Here is a 17,867-nt window from a genome sequence, read left to right as displayed (position 1 = left end):
GTCCCCATGACCTCTGGGAATGGTATTTCTTTCACACAAAAGTCAACCCCGGATCTCATCACTGATCTCTTGCCCTACCCCAGACAGAGGCCTCTCCCTGCTTCCTTGTCTTGAAGGAGTGCCTGGACTCACAGGTCCTCCTCTCGCCTATGCCTACACCACTGTTCCTGGGAATTTTCTATGTTGGCTGACGCTCCAGCAATCCTCACTCCAATCTTAAAAACCCTACAAGCTCCTTAACCTGCTTCAGGAACTGGTAAGCGACGCATGACTTTGCATTGGTTGAGGGGGGCTCCTGAGAGTCAAGGGGAGCTGCTTCTCAGGGAGGTGAGACTTTAGAGTAACAGGCCTGCTTCTTCAGCCCCTGTGAGCAGTGGAGCCCTCTCCACAGAGACCAGGCATCTCTCCTGCACTTACTGGTTGGGATGATAAAGGCATAAATCCCAGTGTGTTGGCTTAAAATGTAGGTTTTAAGCTTATTTTTTTTCCCCAAGGGACCTGGAATTTAGAATATTTATCTCATCATACCCATGGCTTCAGATATTTTTCTCCCTCCAGTGGCATAGGAAAAGGAAAACTGGCCAGCAGTTTTCTTTCTGCATATGTGCCTCTCTGTCTCCTGTGACCAGGACACTTTACCTTTCAGGTTGTGCCAAGTAGGACATGAGCTGCCTTAGCACACTTCACTCTGAAGGCACCACAGTCTGTGTGGACATGTGGCACCTCTCTGAGGCTCTTTCAGCTAGCACCTGTTCCATACCCTGGGCAGCATCAGTCATCTCTGGGGAACTGGATGCCACAACCATCTGGGTGTCCCTGGGGCCCTACTTGGAGCCATTAGTGATGGCTGATTGCTCTCCTAGCCCGCTCTCAGAGAAACAGATGTATTCCCCTCTGAGGAAAATTCCTCACCTAGCTTCTTATTTTTGCACAGAACCTGATGGAGCTGAAAGGTGGGATATGGCATAAATCTTGGGGGCAGCTTTGCCCATTATTTCAGCTGGGGTCAACCTGTTAAAGTTGGTCCCTCTCTGCTTGCTTCCATCTTCTTAACCAGGTAAAGCCATTTCTTTTCCTAGATTGTAATCCTTGGAGTAATGCCTTGGAACCCGTTTGTCCTCATGGTTGCTTAGAGAAGTGAGAGGATCTGGAGTAGTAAGATGGACCAAAGACTTTTCATTTTCTATTAGGGAGGGGCTGGGGATTGGGTTGGTGGCCAAAAAGGGCCTAACTGTATTAGTAATATTCTGATCATTTTACCAGGTGGATGTATTTGTGTAATTAAAAATTAAGCAAAGGAATAATATGAACTTCTTAGGTCTTAGAAAGTAACATAAATGGATGTACTGGGAACAATAAAATGAATTGAATTGAACTAAATCCAAAAGACAAAAAAAAAAAAGAAAGAAAAGAAAAGAAAAAAGAAACAACAACTCTGCTTTGGTGACTTGTAAGAAAGAAGTTGTCCCTGTCATTTTCTCTTGCCTTTGTTCAATGGTGCTTAATAACATCAAACCAGTTTTATTCGAATTGTTATCTTGACAAATGTGAAACTTGTCCCTAATATCTAGTGTGACAAGAAATCCCAAGGAATTGATCAGATTGCATTCCTACATTGGTACTATGTAGTTTCAATTATTGTCTACAGATTCTTTGACACTTTTTTTTTTATAGAGAATGAGTCTATGTCCTCCCCTTCTGAATCAGAGCTGACGTCACAACCAGTAGAATTCAACAGAAATGACCCTTTGTAACATAGGAGGCCAAGTCCAAAAAGGCTGCTCCATTTCTGCCAGAATCTCTTGGGACACTCACTCTGGGCAAAGGCAGGGGCCAAGTGATGAGTCTGACTCAGAGATCACGTGTAGACCTTAGTTGATAGCCCCGCCGACCTCCCAGCTAATAGCCAGCATCAACAGCAGCCATGTGCATGAGCCATCTGCGACATCCGGCCCAACGAGGGCTTAAAGGTGACCATAACCCAAGCCCACATCTGACTCTAACCACAGGACAGGCCCACGCAAGAACTGGCCAGATAACCCCTCCCTGAACTCCTGATCCACAAAGTCATGATCAAAATTCAAATGGTTGTTTGGACTAATTTGTTATCCAGCAATAGTAACCATACAGTAGTCTTTTTCTTGTCTAATTATACTAGTTGGATTAGCATTAGCCAATAATAATAATAGCAATGATGTAAGCATTTATTTTAATGGAAACACACAAAATTTTCTTTATTATTTAATACATTGACTGTATATATTAGGCATTCTGCAGTAATGTAGAACTTCAAATGCTCAGTGGCCAAGTACCCCAAAGTTATGGAGGTCCAGGCAACTCCCAGGAGCGACTGTTCTCCATGTGGGGGTTCAGTGACCCAGGCTGACGGGGCTTCCCTATCCCGTCGCTGTGCCATCTGAAACACAGACCTCCTTGATTGATGAAACGGGAAGAACATGCTGTAGAGTTTCAGCATTGAAATATGCAGCAATTAATCATTGCAGCATAGGATTGATGCCATCATTTCTGCTCAAGCTTACTGGCCAGGACTTGTCAGACAACCCCTTTAGCCTGGATGGACAGAGAAGTAGATGGTAATGCTTGCTACTCATTATTTTAACTCTTGTGCTAATAAAGTATTTTACTAGCTCACTGATGCTATTATATTTAATCAGAGATTGATATTAAATTTTGTCCAGTGCTTTTTCAGTAGTTATTAAGAAGATACGATGTCTCTATCCTTTTTCCTATAGACTTCCTAATGTTGAGCTCTTCTAGAATTCCTGACATACGGGCTTCTTGGACATGGCTTAGTATTCTTAAAAAGCAGCTAAATGTAATAAGAAATAATATTTAGTAAAAATCTTTACTAAATGTGACTGGTCTAGAGGCTTTAGAGGTGTATGTGTGTGTTTACTCTTTTAGATTGGGTATCTGTGCTATTTTAGCTCGATTGGGAAGCTTTTCCTTGTTTTCATTGTTCTGGAATAGTATGTACAGCATAAAAAATTTTTGTTTGTTTGAGAGTTTGATCAAGTTCACTCATAAAACTATCTGTTCTTGTATCTTTTAGGAGAATTAACAACTTAAATTTTTCTTCTCTGATAATTGGTCCACTTGGGTCTTGTATTTTTAAAAAACAATTTTGGTAATATTCATAAATTTCCAAAATTATCTACTTGATCAAGATTTTAAAATATACTAGCCAGAGTTATTCATAATAATCCTTTTAAAATGCTGTGTAATTTCCTCAATCACTATTAAATCTCTTTTCAATTTCCTAATTTTGGGTATTTGTGCTTTATCTTGATTAGAGTTGTCAGTAATTTGTTTTGTTGAATACAACAACAAAGAAGGTTCTTGGATTCAGTTATCAAACCTAGCGTTTTTCTTCATTTGTGTTTGTTGTAGAACGTGTTCCTTTTCCTGGCAGGGACTTGAGTTCATGGGCAGGCACTTTTTCTCATTCCTCAAAGTGAACCTCTGCTTTGAACTCCTGCATATTTTTATGTGTCTTGGGGATGTTTTCCTATTTGTTCATCCTTACAAGGGAAGTTCTGAGCTTGCTCAGAGGTGGGAGCTGCCAGGCCACGGTGGAGGGAAAGAGAGAGGAGGGGAAGGAAGCTGAGATTTAGTGTTATTTTTCTCTGCCAGTTCAGACATCCAACAGTCTGTGGGGGCAGGGGACTTAGCCAGAGCTGGGCTCTCAGCACAGGAAGCTGCATCAGCCCTGAAGAGGTTTGGATCTGCATTAAGTGTTGGCTGGAACTCCCCTGCCCCTATCTTTTTCTGGCACATTGTCCCGTTGGGAACTAGCTGCCTACATGGTTCCTCAGGAGACATGTCCTGCCAAGGGCAGGACCACAGTTAGAATTGCTGCAGGCTCCTGACTTTGTGGGCCTGAATCCCCCATCCAGATAACTCCCCTATTCCACTGGCCAGTACCCCGTTGGTTGTGCTAATTGTGAAATTGGGCCCCCTGTGGGGCCATGGATAGTCCCTCTTACTGTTTACTGGACAGGCTTTTGATTTTCAGCAAAAATATGAGATGGTAGGGCCCCTGCTCCCAAATCTGAGTAGCAAATTAACACGCGACCCTTGGGATGAGCCTGGGATAGCTGGCCACCCACTGTGTGTGGCAGGGTCCCATCTCGGACTAACAGCTGGAGGATGGGGTAGCGTGTGTAGCTGAAGCCCAGTTTCCCAGGTGGTGTCCCCCTAATGCAAAGCCTCAGACAATGTTTTATTTGGAAATATAAATCCAGGGAGCAAGGGGGTGGGGGTGTAAATCAGAGCAGGAGGGCGAGAGAGGCAACACAAGGTTGTGTTATGGAGTTGGCTATTTCTATGAGTCTGTTTGCTTACTCTGGAACCACTTGAAAAGTTATGTGAAATATAGCTCAGAATCGCCTTCAGAGGAAAGAAAGGAGGAAGCATTTCATTTGTCTGCAGGCTCCAGTCTCCCCTTGGTCAGAAGTTGCCCCATGGGGGCTTAACGCCCCGGATTCCTTGGTGACACACATATGAGTGGGATCCTGTGGGCATCTCAGCACAGCATCAGGAACCTTGGGGCAGGAAGAGAGGTGCAGCGTGCCTGTTTGAGCGGAGGCACCATGGCTGTCCCTGCGGGAAACCTGAAGAAGTCTGCTTGGACATGGTGAGCACAGCTGTGGAGAAGAGGGGAGGCTGAGAATATTCAGTGATACGATACGCATCTATTTCACCTGGTCTTGTACACATTCCACTGACAGTGTGCTCCTTCCGGGGGCGATCAGATGGGGGCATGAAAGCTAATATCCTCAGCATGCATTTCTATAAGGTTCTCCCTGCCGTTCTCCCTCCCACAGAGGTTCTTCTTAATGTCATTTCCTCTCCCAGGAGCTGGCAATGGACGATTGACCAGTTTTCTGAGTGAGTGCAGACCATCTGGAGGGTTGAAATGCTTCATTTTCTTGGAGGCCCCTTTACATGATCTAGCAAAGCATGATTCAGCATCAACCCCTGGTGATTCTCATTTTAGCTGCTGTGTCTTTTAACCAGAGGAAACTCCTCTCGGGCCTGGCGGCAGAATTCCCAGCTTTTACTCTGCATTGTAGATATAGTAGAGGAGACGGGGGTGAGATGGAGTCAGTCATGATCACAAGGATGGCTTCTTGGTCCTGCCCTGCTCACCCTATGACTTATAGAGGGATGGCTTCACCTTCTCTCTAGGCACATAGAGCCACCAGGTCCTCGTCATTCAGAAGGAGGTGGTAACTTTCCTCCTGGCTCAGTTGGCTCTTAAAGCCAAGGCTCCACATTCAACCATCAACTGAGATAGGCGGTGACTGTCTGGAACAGCAGCCTCTAGCCTGCAGGCACTCCGAGTGGAGAGCAGGGTGGTGCTTAGGCTGCAAAATATCCCAGATTCTGCAAACCTACACCTGGCTCCAGTCTGACGTAAAGGGAATTGTGCCACTCTGGTCAGTGTCCAGGTCAGGGCACACAGGGGTGGCATCCCTCACTGTGCATGCTGGCCCAGAGGCATCGCTGTGAGAGCACCTGAGTCTGGACGCACCCAAACCAGGTCAGCCAGGCTCAGGAGTACTGGGGAGTTGTCAAGACAGATAAGGGATATTTAAGCATATTTCCATGGAAATATGACCATGGCATGGTGTTAAGTGGAAAGAAGCTTGTCTCAGAATGTGTGCGTGTGGGTGTGTGTGTGTGTGTGTGTGTGTGTGTGTAGGTATCTGTGTAGAAAGGTCTGGAATGGCATAAAAATATTAGTAAGTACCTTTGAGAAGTGGTTACTTTCATCTTATGCCTCAAACAATTTTGAATTGAGGTTTTCAAGTGAGTAAATGCTATTTTTATAATAACTCTAAAAGATATTTCCATTTGGGGGAAAATGATAGGCCCCACAGTAAATTTGTTATTAGGAGATATGTAAAGTGTTAACCTTTCAAAATATTTTATTTTCCCAAAGTCAACTGTGACATTTCTGGCAAAAAAGAATAAATACAGTGGGCAGAATAAGTGAGATTAACAAAACTAGGGACAAAGGGACGAGGATTACTGGCTGGCTGGCCTCCAGGTTCCCTACTCAGGACCCAAGCTGGGAAGCACGTGTTCCCAGGTTCTGTGGCTTACGGGGGTCTGCTGGGCACTACACCCAGGTCCCTTAGGTTGCAGAACCCTGCCAGCGTTCCCAAGGCTGCGTGAGAACAAAGTGAACCCTGGGCCCAGCCCTGTGGCTCATGCTTCTAGCTCATACTTAGAACTAGGGAACCACGGTACTCTCAGGAGTTGGTTCTGGCTGTTTCTCCTGCTCATTTGGAAAGTAGAGCATGTGCATTCAACTCAGAGATTGGCAGCCTCATACCTTAGTTAGGGAACTGGTTTGTCTCCTTGTCACCTCAGGCCCTATCTTCCTCTCTATAACAAACAGCACCAACAGTTAGAATAGTGCTTGCATCACTTTGCAGATGAGAAAGTTGAAGTTCATAAATATTAAGGGATTTTATGTGACTACACATTGCACTATAAAAGGGTTGGGTCTAAAATAGTTGTGTTAACTATCACCTGGGCACTGGGTATGCATGTGGATTCCTGGGACCCTCCTGGATCTACTGAATCAGACTCTGCATATTTGGAAGTTTCTCAGGTGAACTGGCATAGGTAATCTATGGACCACTCTGAGATGAGAGGGTTAAAGGCTGCACCTGGCACCATTAGTTTGGTACCTAATCACAGCATTTATTGGAACATTGAGAAGCAGGGTCTCTATGTCAAGGGGTGGAGTGTATTTCCCTGCTCCGTGATTTTGAGTATTGTCATGCAAGTAGCTTTGTCCAATGGGATGTTGCCAACATGACTCAGAATAACTTACATGATTGGACTTTCTCTCTCATGCTCCTGCTATCACCATGAGAAGCAGTTGCCTAGGCTGGCTTGCTGGCCCAGGAGGAGGATGAGACACCTGGTACAGAGCTGTACCAGCCCAGGTGTCCCAGGCAAGCCTGGCCTGGAGTAGATAGAGCCCATAATTCACACATGAGCAGGCCAGCTGAGAACAGCTGAGCTCAGCCTAGATCAGTCAAGCCCCAGCTGGCCTCCCTAAAGGACTGCGGTTTCAAGTCACTGAGTTTTGGGATGATATGTTATATGCAGATCCTGACATTGTGATTCTGTCAGGACTTAAACATATGTGTGTTTAACAAACTTCCTGAGTGTTCTATGGACCACACTTGAGAAAAACTGTTTTAGACCCAACCCTGTTATAGTGTAATGTGTAATCACATAAAATCCCCTAATATTTATGAACTTCAGCTTTCTCATCTGCAAAGAGGGGATACTATTTCCGGTGTCAGAGATATAAGGATTAAGTGAACATAAATATAATGAAATCTAGCTGATAATAGGTTTTTCTCCTCTTTCTTCTTTGACTCATCTCTACCTGACCCCGACCCAACGTCAGGAAGACACCAGAGCGAATATCTTAGGAAAACATGAATCTCAGGGTCACAGCTTTATTGTATAGATTTTCAACACAGCCATATTACAAACATTGTCAGGGAACATTTACAAGAATAAATAAGATGGACTTGCAGGTGTAAAAAGATTACACTTCACTGTAATGTACGTCAAAAAATATATCTGATATTCATTGACCTGACATTATTTACTTCTGCTTTTTTAAGCTAGAATTGGAAAGAAAAAGGAAAAAAAATTATTGTATAGATTTTCAACACAGCCATATTACAAACATTGTCAGGGAACATTTACAAGAATAAATAAGATGGACTTGCAGGTGTAAAAAGATTACACTTCACTGTAATGTACGTCAAAAAATATATCTGATATTCATTGACCTGACATTATTTACTTCTGCTTTTTTAAGCTAGAATTGGAAAGAAAAAAGGAAAAAAAAAAGAAGAACATTGACAGCACAGTGCTGGCTTTTAAAAAAGTTGATTTATTTTGTTTTCTCTTCTCATACGTGCTTTATTTATCAAACACCCAAACTGTACAAGTGCAGGCCATCGGGGTTCATGGAGGAGGCTGCTAACACCGTGGAGACTTCGGTCTCACTCAGTGGCATGTGCCTAGTGGATGTGAAAATGCCAGTCTCCATGGAGTTGAGTGGGAACCCCATGATGCTCTGAGAGGGCTATGATGGTGTCCAGTAGTCAAGGCAATGGTAGAAGAAGCCTGACCCTTTGCCTTTCATTGGGTAGTAGGATATAGGGTGGAAAGAGAAGGTAGAAAAGTGCTTTGAGTCTGATTGCCAATATAGGTTAGCCTGGATTAGTCTGGCCTAGCCCAGGGTACACCTGGCAATGAGATGGATAATAGTAGGGATGGTTATAATTGTGTATCAACAGTCACTGTGCTTTTGCTTTGCAGTCTACTCCAACAGGCCTGGAGTGGGGAGTGGGGCATGGGGGTAGAATTAACCTCTGGAGATAATGTATGTGGTAAGCAAAATCCTGTTCTGGGTCCTGCTTGGACCTTGACTGGTTCTGGCTCCCACTGACAGCCTTGTTCACCTTATGGCTGGTCTAGTCAGGGATCTTGGGCATTGGCTCTATACAAAAGCAGCTGTTCTTTCTGGGCTATTTGGTGATAACCAGCCTGGATGAGCCCTAGATCTGGTGCCAGAGCAGCATCTGGGCCTGCATGGTGGGGAGATTCGGGTAGGAGAGGGGATCTTCAACCTGCATAAACCAAGCACAACCTGCTTGGCTTTGTGCTCTGCAGGAATGAAAGAGTTCAAACATGATCCCAGCTCCATAAGCTCTCACCCTCCTGAGGGGAAGCAACTTAAAGGCCCTTACAGCAATGTTCCTGCTTCCCTTTAAAGAGATGCCTGGCTTCTGCTGGACCGTTGCTGAGATGGACAGCCTTTCCTCTCTGGCAGACAGCAAGTTGTTCCTTATAGCTACTAAGTATCACCCATTGATCCTAGTTCCACTCGCAGGAGCAACCTGGGACTAGCAAACTGTGCTTGAATTTTCTAACAATCTACAGACCAGTGGAGGATATGGGCACTAGTATTGTGCCTGACCCTTCAGAAGACTGATTCGACCTGGGATGAAAACAATTTGCCCTCCAAGCCTCCATACAGCTTTGGGCACTTTGACCCAAGAAATATCTTATATCATTAATTTTCCATGGGGGAGATGCGGGCATGGTAGGCACTGAGAGTTTGTTGAACCATCATATGAGAGGTCCACTGATTTGTACTTGCAAGCTCAAAGGCGCTGAAGTACGTGTATTTCAGTTTTGCAATTGTAGCAGGTTACATCACATCCCCCTTCCTCCCCCCAAATCTAAGGATCTAACTCATCAGTGATCCATAAGTTACATTAATTACACTGAGCTCCAGACTTTCATACCAATACCTTTCTGTTCAACACTCTAAGGTCCCCAGACCCTCATTCTCTGAACATTCCAACCAGGGATCAGGGTTCAATTCTCACCACCCAAAGCAACTCCCAGATCCAGAAGGATGTTCCAGTAGCTCTTCCCTATGGACCCTCTGCCATCCTGAGTCCTCCCACATCCCTTGTATCAGCTCCAATGGGTATCCCCAACCTCTTAGATAACTAGGATGCCAGGCCTGGGGTCTAACATTGTGGGTGTGCTGACTGCTCATCTTGGGGACCTAACATTCATGGGTGGCTTTCAGAGGGTGAATGTGGCCCCTCTGATGACCTTTTCCTGCCTCTTCAGGGTAGGTAGGAGTGACACAGAGGTGACCTTGGTCTCTATAAGACAGTTGTATAGCCAGCCAATGCCATGCAGAAGTCTATCTCTGGTTATTAATGAGCCAGAAGAGAATCTGCTCATATGAGCAAATATGACTTAGACATCTCTGCTGTGCTTCTCAGGATCATGTCCCTGACTCTGAAATGTGTGCCAGAGGAGACTAGAGCCCCTCCATTCTCTGCCACTGACTTCTCTCCCTGTTGTTCAGACAGTGTGTGACCTCAAAGGCAGGTCTCTGGGAGGTGAGGCCAAGGCCCTGCATTTGATCACCTCTAGATAAGGATACAGGGAGAACCTCCAACATGGAGCCCTTGAATGGGAATTAGGAAAAGGCTGAATCTCAGCTGGTCTCCTCTAGTTGGACTTACTTTGCCCGCTTCCCTGTTTTATTCAGCTGTGATTTGGAGCTGGCATCATTGGCAGGCAAGTCAGGACTAGTTAGATGGCGAGGCAGGCAAGTCATGGCTTTGAGATGAAATGGCCATCATGTCTCATCTTTAGAACTGCCCTGCAGCTTGGGTCGACCATTTGTTCCTAAGTCTGTTGGCCCAATATAATCTGTTGGCATCATGGTTTGGGATCCTGTTCATTTAACCCTTGGAATCACCCATGTTTTCCATGGCATTACTTCTGCCTCATCGTGGTGCTGATGGCCTGTCTGTCCAGCCCAGGAGTGACCATTTACAGGCTAAGGGAGGGCAGCTTTCTTCGTTCTGTTCTAAGGCAATGAGGTGCAGAATTATCCATCTCCTTTAATGGCTCTGGATCTGGGCTGGGCAGTGCCTCCTGGCTGCTCCTCCCTGGCCTTCACGTCTGCTGTCTGCAGCAGCCTTACTAGACTGACACCTCTGTGCACACAACAGATTCACCCAGAGCTGAGGAAGTGTGGGTCCTGGTGAGGGCATACAGCAAGAGCTAGCTCAGCAACGGGAACGGGTGTGAATAAACATGATTGGCCAGAGGGAAAATTATCATCTTTGCCCTAAGATGCCGAGACTTACATAAAGCAACATCCTTGCTCTAGGTGGTTCTGGCTGGTCCTTCCCCATCCCCTGGCCTGCCGTGTCATAGAAGCGACCACTTACCCAGTGGACCATATGCATCCTTGGTTCTGAGTATTCCTTTTAGGTCCCAACTTCCTGGCCTTGCCTTCCTGTTTTCCTGTCTGTAGCTTTCCAAATCTACCTCTTCTATTGGCCGAGGCTCTTCATTTCACATCTCTTCCTATTAACTGGTTGGCCCAACAATCTATAGCCGAGAAATGGCTGGGCGGGGATTGAAGCTGGGCTGGGAAACCGAAGACTGAGCTCTTTCTATCACAACCCATGCCTCACCAATGGATGAACTGTACTATGGTAACAGTGCTTCCGGGTAGCACCCCCTGCAGGGAGGGTCCTGTGTGTCATAGGAACCCATAAATATTGTGGTTTAAGTAAAGTGAAGAGCCTTCCAGACCCCAGGCCCTCATGTGCAGTGTGTGCTCAGGTTTGCTTGCATTAGCAACCGTGTGGACTCCACCTGGACAAAGCTACCGACATCGTAAACATATGCAGGTAGGGATGCTTCCTGGCTCCTCGTTCATACCTTCCTCTTCTCCCAACAGGGTACATAGCTAGGAGGTGAGAACCACGAGGCCCTGCGCTAAGTGAGGGCACTCCCTTTGGTATCCAGAAATGAGAAGCTGGTCCCACTTGTGGAGACACAGAGACCACAAACAGTTTTCCTCTGCATGGAGCAAGGTGAGTCCCCCCTGTAAGTGGGGGGTGGGAAGGTACCTTGGGGGAGGCGGTGTTTGGTAAAGCTCAACTTCTTGGGCACCGGTGCCCCATCTCACCCAAGCCCTGGCCATGTGGGATCTTCGGGAGGCACCTCCACTCACCAGCCTCAGTTTCTTCTTTGTAAACTGGCCTAAGACCCGTTCACTGCCCTGCTATCTTGGGAGGTGGCTGGGTTGTGAGGAAATGAGGGACGAACGGCGGCAACCATCACTGGCCCTTGGTTATCCCACTGTGGCCTGAGTTTTTACAGTTTTCCTTCTGCCTGAAGTCACATTTTAAATCCCTACCATTTGAAAGGATAGAAGCCACTGCCATTTTTTATCTGCCAGCTGTTTTACCCCTTCCTGAGCAGAATAAATCTCAGGATTTGTGTTAGTAGCCTCAGTCCCCTCATTCTGTATGGATGAGCCGAGATCTGAGAAAGGAGCATATAACAGGGTGATTTGCTAGGCTGTAGGCTCTTTGAAGGCTGGGGGAGCGCCGGCTGGAGCCGTGGACTGGAGCCAGGCGAGGCCAGCAGAACCAGTGGGGGCTGGGGCCCGGGGACCCGCTCGAGCTCACGGGGAAGGGCCCATGAAAGGAGAAGAGTGAGTTCTTCCTGGGGCTCCTTTTTCTTCCTTTGCTTTGAGAGGTTTCTTTTTGAACCTCCAAAGTGACAGCCCTTCCTTGATCAAGTCCCCGGACTTCTAGACAGCTCCCGAGCCCGTGCCACTGGGAGCAGCATCTGTGGGCTCTGGCTGGGTCACCCTGCCCCCTGGTAGAGCAGAGACCCTGTTTCTCACAGAAGCAGAAGCTCACAATCCCCTGCGTATTTTGTTCCAGCGACAAAATAATGAGCGGACAAACAGATGTGATAGTAAAGAGCACACGCTGAAGGGAGTGTTTTCACAGTGTCTGATGAAGGGGAAGAGGCCGCCTGCCCCAACACTGAGCTGAGCGCGTCACCCCGAGCTCCCTGTGGCCCATGAGGTGAAGCTGCACTGTTGGCGGAGCATTCACCCCCGACCCTGGCTCCTCTCCTGACCTCTGGGTGGGCTGCCCTTCCCCCTATACTGCCCCCACCCCAGAACTTCCCACACCTCTTTGCCATTGCCCATGCTGATCTTGGCCTGGATTTCCTGCAGTGGAGACCCAACTGGGGTGGGAGTCACCTCCTCTAGGAAGCCCTAGACAGGCTCCCTGCTCCGTGGCTCCTGCGCTGCACCGTGGTTCAGTTTCCCCAGTGCACTCGGAGCTGCTGATTCCTCCTGTCTGGGGCTAGAGCAGCCTCCACGATGCAGCTTCCTCCATCCCAGGCAACCCCAAGGCTGACAGGTCCTGAGCCCACGCCCCTGCGAGAGACAAGGTAGGGAGTCTCTGGCGGCAGACAGCATTGCCCGAGGGAACAGGGAATGGTTTTCACTGGCGAAGGAATGATTACAGGAGACTAGCTTTTCCTGGGGAGCCAGGAACGAGGCACTAAAATAGAGCTGAAATTCTGGGCCTCCCAGAAGAACTGGCACCAGAAAGAAAGAATTAAATTTCTATTTGTGAAGTTCTCTGCCCAGAAGTTTCTGGCCCTATTTTCCCTCCATAAAATAATTGCTTGGCTGAGAAAGGATGAAGAAAGTATGGAAAATAAGTGTTATCGCCATTATTCGCCTTTTTGGAGCCCAGAATTTCACCGCTGAGGAAGATGCCTCGGCTTCCTCACGTAACATGGAGATAACGAAAGGGCACGCGCTCTCCCCGGGGCAGGGGTGTCCCTAAGATTGTGGGATGGCACACGGAGTGGTTCACCCTGACACACAGGAGATGCCTAGCAGATGCCGGCTCCCTGTCACTGACTCACACATCCTTGGGCAGGACCCTAGTTTCCCAGGCCTGATCCCCTCGGCCCATTTTAAACCAAAGCATAACTGGTCCACAGTGGCCTTTGTCAGGAGAGCAGCGGGGTTTCCTAGGAAGATTATGCTGAAAGCTGGGACTCAGCTGCCCAGAAGCCAGAGGAGCGGCCTCCGTCTAGCCGACTCTGCCTCGTCAGTGGCTGGGCCGTCCCAGGTGGGACCCTTTAAGGATGTTGCCTGATGACAGGCCTGAGAGATTGGTCCTGTAGCTACACACCCAAACTTCCTTCCCAGCCCCGCTCCCTTTTTTTTTTTCACATAAGAGACTTAGATTTTACATCACCCAAAAGAAAGTTTCTTTTAATATATGCTTTGGAAAATAATCAAATCTTATCCTGTCATCTCTCCCAAAGGGGGCGCCACCCAAGGGTCAGCACGAGCCCTGCCTCCGGGCAGTTGTCCCTTTTCACAGACAAGGAGGAGCAGCCACCATCCCTGCAGTTCCACCCCCTCCCACCGAGGACAAAAAAGCAAAGAAAACCTTTATCCAAGAGTGCTGTGGACCCAGCAGGCTGGCGTGAGTGACAGAGGGTCAAGGCCCGGGCTGGGGAGGGTACAGAATGCTGGAGGGCTAGCTCCATGCAGGCAGGGGGGCAGGATGGGGCCTCTGCTGTGGTCTCGGGACAGCCCCAGGTCACTGAAGGAGACTGCAGAGGGCAGCATGGCAGGGACCCCAAGAGCCAAGTCACTGCCCCCACAGCGTGGAGGCGGAGACACATCTCCTCACTCCCAAGGAGAAGCAGGCCCCGGAGGTACAGCGAGCCTGCATCTCCCAGCACCCCCAGCTGGCTTGCCATGAGGTCCACACACTTGGAAAGCGCAGAAGCAAGAGGTCGGGGAACTGGGAAGTCCGGGGCCTTGTTGTGGGTCCGAATCTGTGGCCGGTGGGGGTGCAGGAGAAGCCTGGGCCTTTCAGAGCCTATCTCCCAGTTCCAGGAGCCCCTCAGAAGGTGCAGGGCCCACCCCAGGCATGAGACCACCAGTCTTCTCCTTGGAGTTGGGCCAGGTGCCGCCTCTTCACCCGTCACTGCCATTCACAGAAAAGGGGGTTTGACTGCAGCAGCCTCTGGACTCCGGCAGGCTCCCCATCCCATCAGGCTAAAAGGAGCTTAAATATTCCAATGCCACCTCGTATACGAATTTATACTGTTCCTGAGAGGAGGAGAGAGGCAGACAGGAAGAAGGGAAGGCAGGAGAGAGAGGGAAAGGAAAGGAAAATGCATTTAGAGGTACGATTTTGGAACGAACTTTACCTACATCTGTGCTAACAGCTCAGAATTATCTGTGCAGATTCTGATTCAGTTGATCTTGGATGGGACTCAAGATTCAACATTTCTACCAGGCTCCCATATGCTACTGCTGGTCTACACACCAGACTTTGAGGGGGATCCACTGAGAGTAGGTTAAAGACTCACAGTGTGGTCTGTCCCCATCATTGCACCAGGTCTTCTCATTGGGGGCTCTATCTGCCCAGTCTCTTTCCATCCCTTTCTCCAGTGTCCTCTCCCAATACCGTATTCATAAAATTAGCCTAAGTCAATTAGACTGGGATGGAACTGGATCCAAAACATAATCCACACTCTACAATCCAGAAGCCCTTCCCCTAAGCCTGGGTTAGTGGTACTTCCCTAAAGAACGGGCAGAGAGTAAAACAGTGGGGTGTATCAGGGTTAATATGTGGGTTGCCCTGCAGGAAAGAGAAGTTGGTGAGACTGGAAGCAAAGGATGTCGATTGTAGGTGCTAAGTCACCGAGTGTTTTACTATTTGACGCTGGTTTCTTCTGGCACAGGGAACTAGCGTCACGCCCTGCCTGGAGGGGAACAGTTCTCGGGACACTCACCAGGGTCTCCACCATGTTGGACTTGTTGTTCCTCAGCGTTTTCACGATGTGGAACACGTCAATGATGTTCTGCTGCTGGATCATCTCACACACGCTGCAGATGGCACAGAAGGTCCCGCTGCGGCCTCCCCCATTTCTAAACACAGAGGGAAGGGTGAGCCAGAGTCCTGGGTGCCCCACTGGCATGGGGGAGTGGCTACCTTGGCCAAGGCAAGGTAAGGCACTGGCGAAAGCCCTAACCCGAGCCACGTGTCAGGGTCCGCGTGCCCCGAACCTGCTGTGACCTTGGGCAAGTCACTCCTTGTCTGAGCTCCAAGTTTCCCATTCATGTAATGGAGGGGTTGGACTAGAGGACCCGGGAGAGTTCCGTTAGCTTGATGTTTCCTTGGTTCTGTGAGCAGGTTATAGTCACCATGGCACACCGACGCCAACCTTCAGGCCTCATGGTATCTTTATTCATGTGCCTGCATCCTTGTCCAAAGGGATGCTCTGGGTCCACCCACTCATCCAGTGAAGACAGCTGAAGGTTGTGTATGATTTCCCGCCTAGTTTTCCCACCCACTAGGGACAGCCAGCCCAGGTGTTTGGGTGGGGGCCAGGCTGGGTCTGAGATACTGTATCCTGAAGTGATAAGTCTCTATTTATACACCTGGGTAAGCAAGACCCTACAGCTCTGGAGAGTAGAGATAGCCCTTGGCAGGGCCAGCTCCCTGCCACTCCTTCTTTCTGAGCCTCCATATGCCATCTTCATGGAGACATCTCAACTCTTTACAGAGAGTCCCTTTTGGAATCTGCCTGATTCGGAACTCCTGGGCGTGTTGCCAAGAGTAACTAATGATTTCATGTAATGGTCTGTGTCTAAGGAACATCTGGATGAAACTAAGGCACTTGATCTCCCAGATGTTTTATCTATAGGACATCCAACGACCAGATGCTTCAAGTACAGACAATTGCCCTCATTCACTAGCCAGCGCCTACATTTCAGTGTCTGTTTTGGTGACGGTGGCTCCCAGGGGTGCCAAGGTCCCTGCTGATAGAAGGACACCCCTGCGCTTTCCTTTGGTTCAAACTGCTGGTCACCTTGGACAGGGAAGAGAGGGATAAAAACCAATCACAGGAAAGAGGAGGGAGGGACCCCCAGGAGGGAGGGTTCAGTATTTTCTGGAGCAAGAACAGCAGAGCCCAAGAGGAAGAGGCATCTCGGGCCAGTGGAATGAGACCCTGGTGAGATGGGTGTGGCTCTGGGCTGAAGGAGAGCCACCTGAGTGTGGGGGAGGGAACTGAAGGGAGCAGGGTTAGCTGGCAGGGAACCAGCTGCCAGTTTCTGGGATGTGGGCAGAGCCAGCTCAGCCTGGCTGATGTCACCCACCAATGAGACATGCAACACCTCATGGCATCTTCCTGGACTACAGTGGGCATCCCTTGGGAAGGGGGATTGCTACTGGTGATGGCCCTTGAGCTGTGTGTGTTGAACTTCGCTTTAAGCTCTGTGACTTTTCTGACATGCGTGTGCACCTCCTTTTAGAAAGAGAATAAGCTGGTTTTGAAAAGACAATTCTGAGGTCAGTAGGTGTTATTAATGCCTCCACTAACTCCACAAATACTTATTCTGAAAAGGGGAAGTCTCTGGCCCAATCTTCCTTAACACACCTTTTTAAAGAGGGGGCCCTCTCAGTCATGTCTCCCCAATGACTTTAAGGTTCTAAGAAGCAAAGGGAATGGTTGTGAATCAAATGTTCCACACGAGCTGTCATCACTCCCGGTTTGTTTTGGGTCCGAGGTCTCTAGGATCCTTCTCTTTATACTCCTATGGTGGACTTGGACACAGGCATTTGCATATTTGCTACCATGATATTGCAGATTTGTATGTTGGCAGATAAATTGCGTTTACTTTCTAAATATGTCACAGAGCCTTACAATGACCTAATTCAATGTACCCATTAGACAGATGAGTAAACTAAGGCTCATAAAATTAAGTGATTTCCTTGAAGACAGCTTGTCAGCCACAGTCCTCTAAGGGACCTGACCTCCACCCTGCGTGATGACATCAGGGTCTGTTTGACCTGGAACCCCTGTGCCCCCAGCTATGCCTGTCCTAAGACAGGAGGTGAAGGTTCCATTTCACCTCAGTAATGGAAGTATGAACACAGCCGACCTGAGCCCACGGTGCCCTGGGAAAAGTGTTGCAGACACAGTGGATGAACCCCTTGGTTTACTCAGAGTGGGAGTGTGGGTTAATGGATGGCACATTAGCCTGGAGGCCAGTGGATTCTAATCAAAGCTCCTCTCTTAACTGCCTGATGCCTCACCGCCTGTGCCTCAGTCTTCTCACTGTGACATGACAAAATCTACCTCACAGATGGAATGAGGTGACTCATTTTAACTGCCTGGCATTGAGCTCACTTAACCCATTCCCCTTTCCTCCTTTTCTTCTTCAGGAAATAATAGAAGAGGGTTTAGTTGATGGAACCCTCTTCATCCTGAGCCTTCTTGTGACTGGCAGGCCACATCCTGCTTCCTGCTGGAGGGTGGGACTTCCCTGCCTCCTGGGAGCATAGGGGCATGGTCTGACCACACTCCATGTTTGGGGAAAGGCTACCAGGTTTTGC

At 48.3% G+C, this 17,867-nt stretch overlaps 1 protein-coding gene across 1 annotated transcript in view; it reads right to left on the bottom strand.

Annotated features, from left to right (window-relative positions):
* Window positions 1-7,736: 7,736 nt before the first annotated feature.
* PTPRT (protein tyrosine phosphatase, receptor type, T) overlaps window positions 7,737-17,867 on the bottom strand; it is a 694,385-nt gene continuing 684,254 nt past the window's right edge. The window contains exons 34-35 of the mRNA XM_014543700.1: window positions 15,259-15,394; window positions 7,737-14,569 (exon numbers count right to left, since the gene is read on the bottom strand). Of these exons, the coding sequence (XP_014399186.1) occupies window positions 14,516-14,569; window positions 15,259-15,394 (190 nt within the window). The 3' untranslated portion in view covers window positions 7,737-14,515. The remainder of the gene's footprint in view (window positions 14,570-15,258; window positions 15,395-17,867) is intronic.

The sequence above is a fragment of the Myotis brandtii genome, unplaced genomic scaffold (genome assembly GCF_000412655.1).
Source record: "Myotis brandtii unplaced genomic scaffold, ASM41265v1 scaffold333, whole genome shotgun sequence".
NCBI classification, from domain to species: Eukaryota; Metazoa; Chordata; class Mammalia; order Chiroptera; family Vespertilionidae; genus Myotis; species Myotis brandtii.
This window is presented reverse-complemented; position numbering and strand designations above follow the sequence as displayed.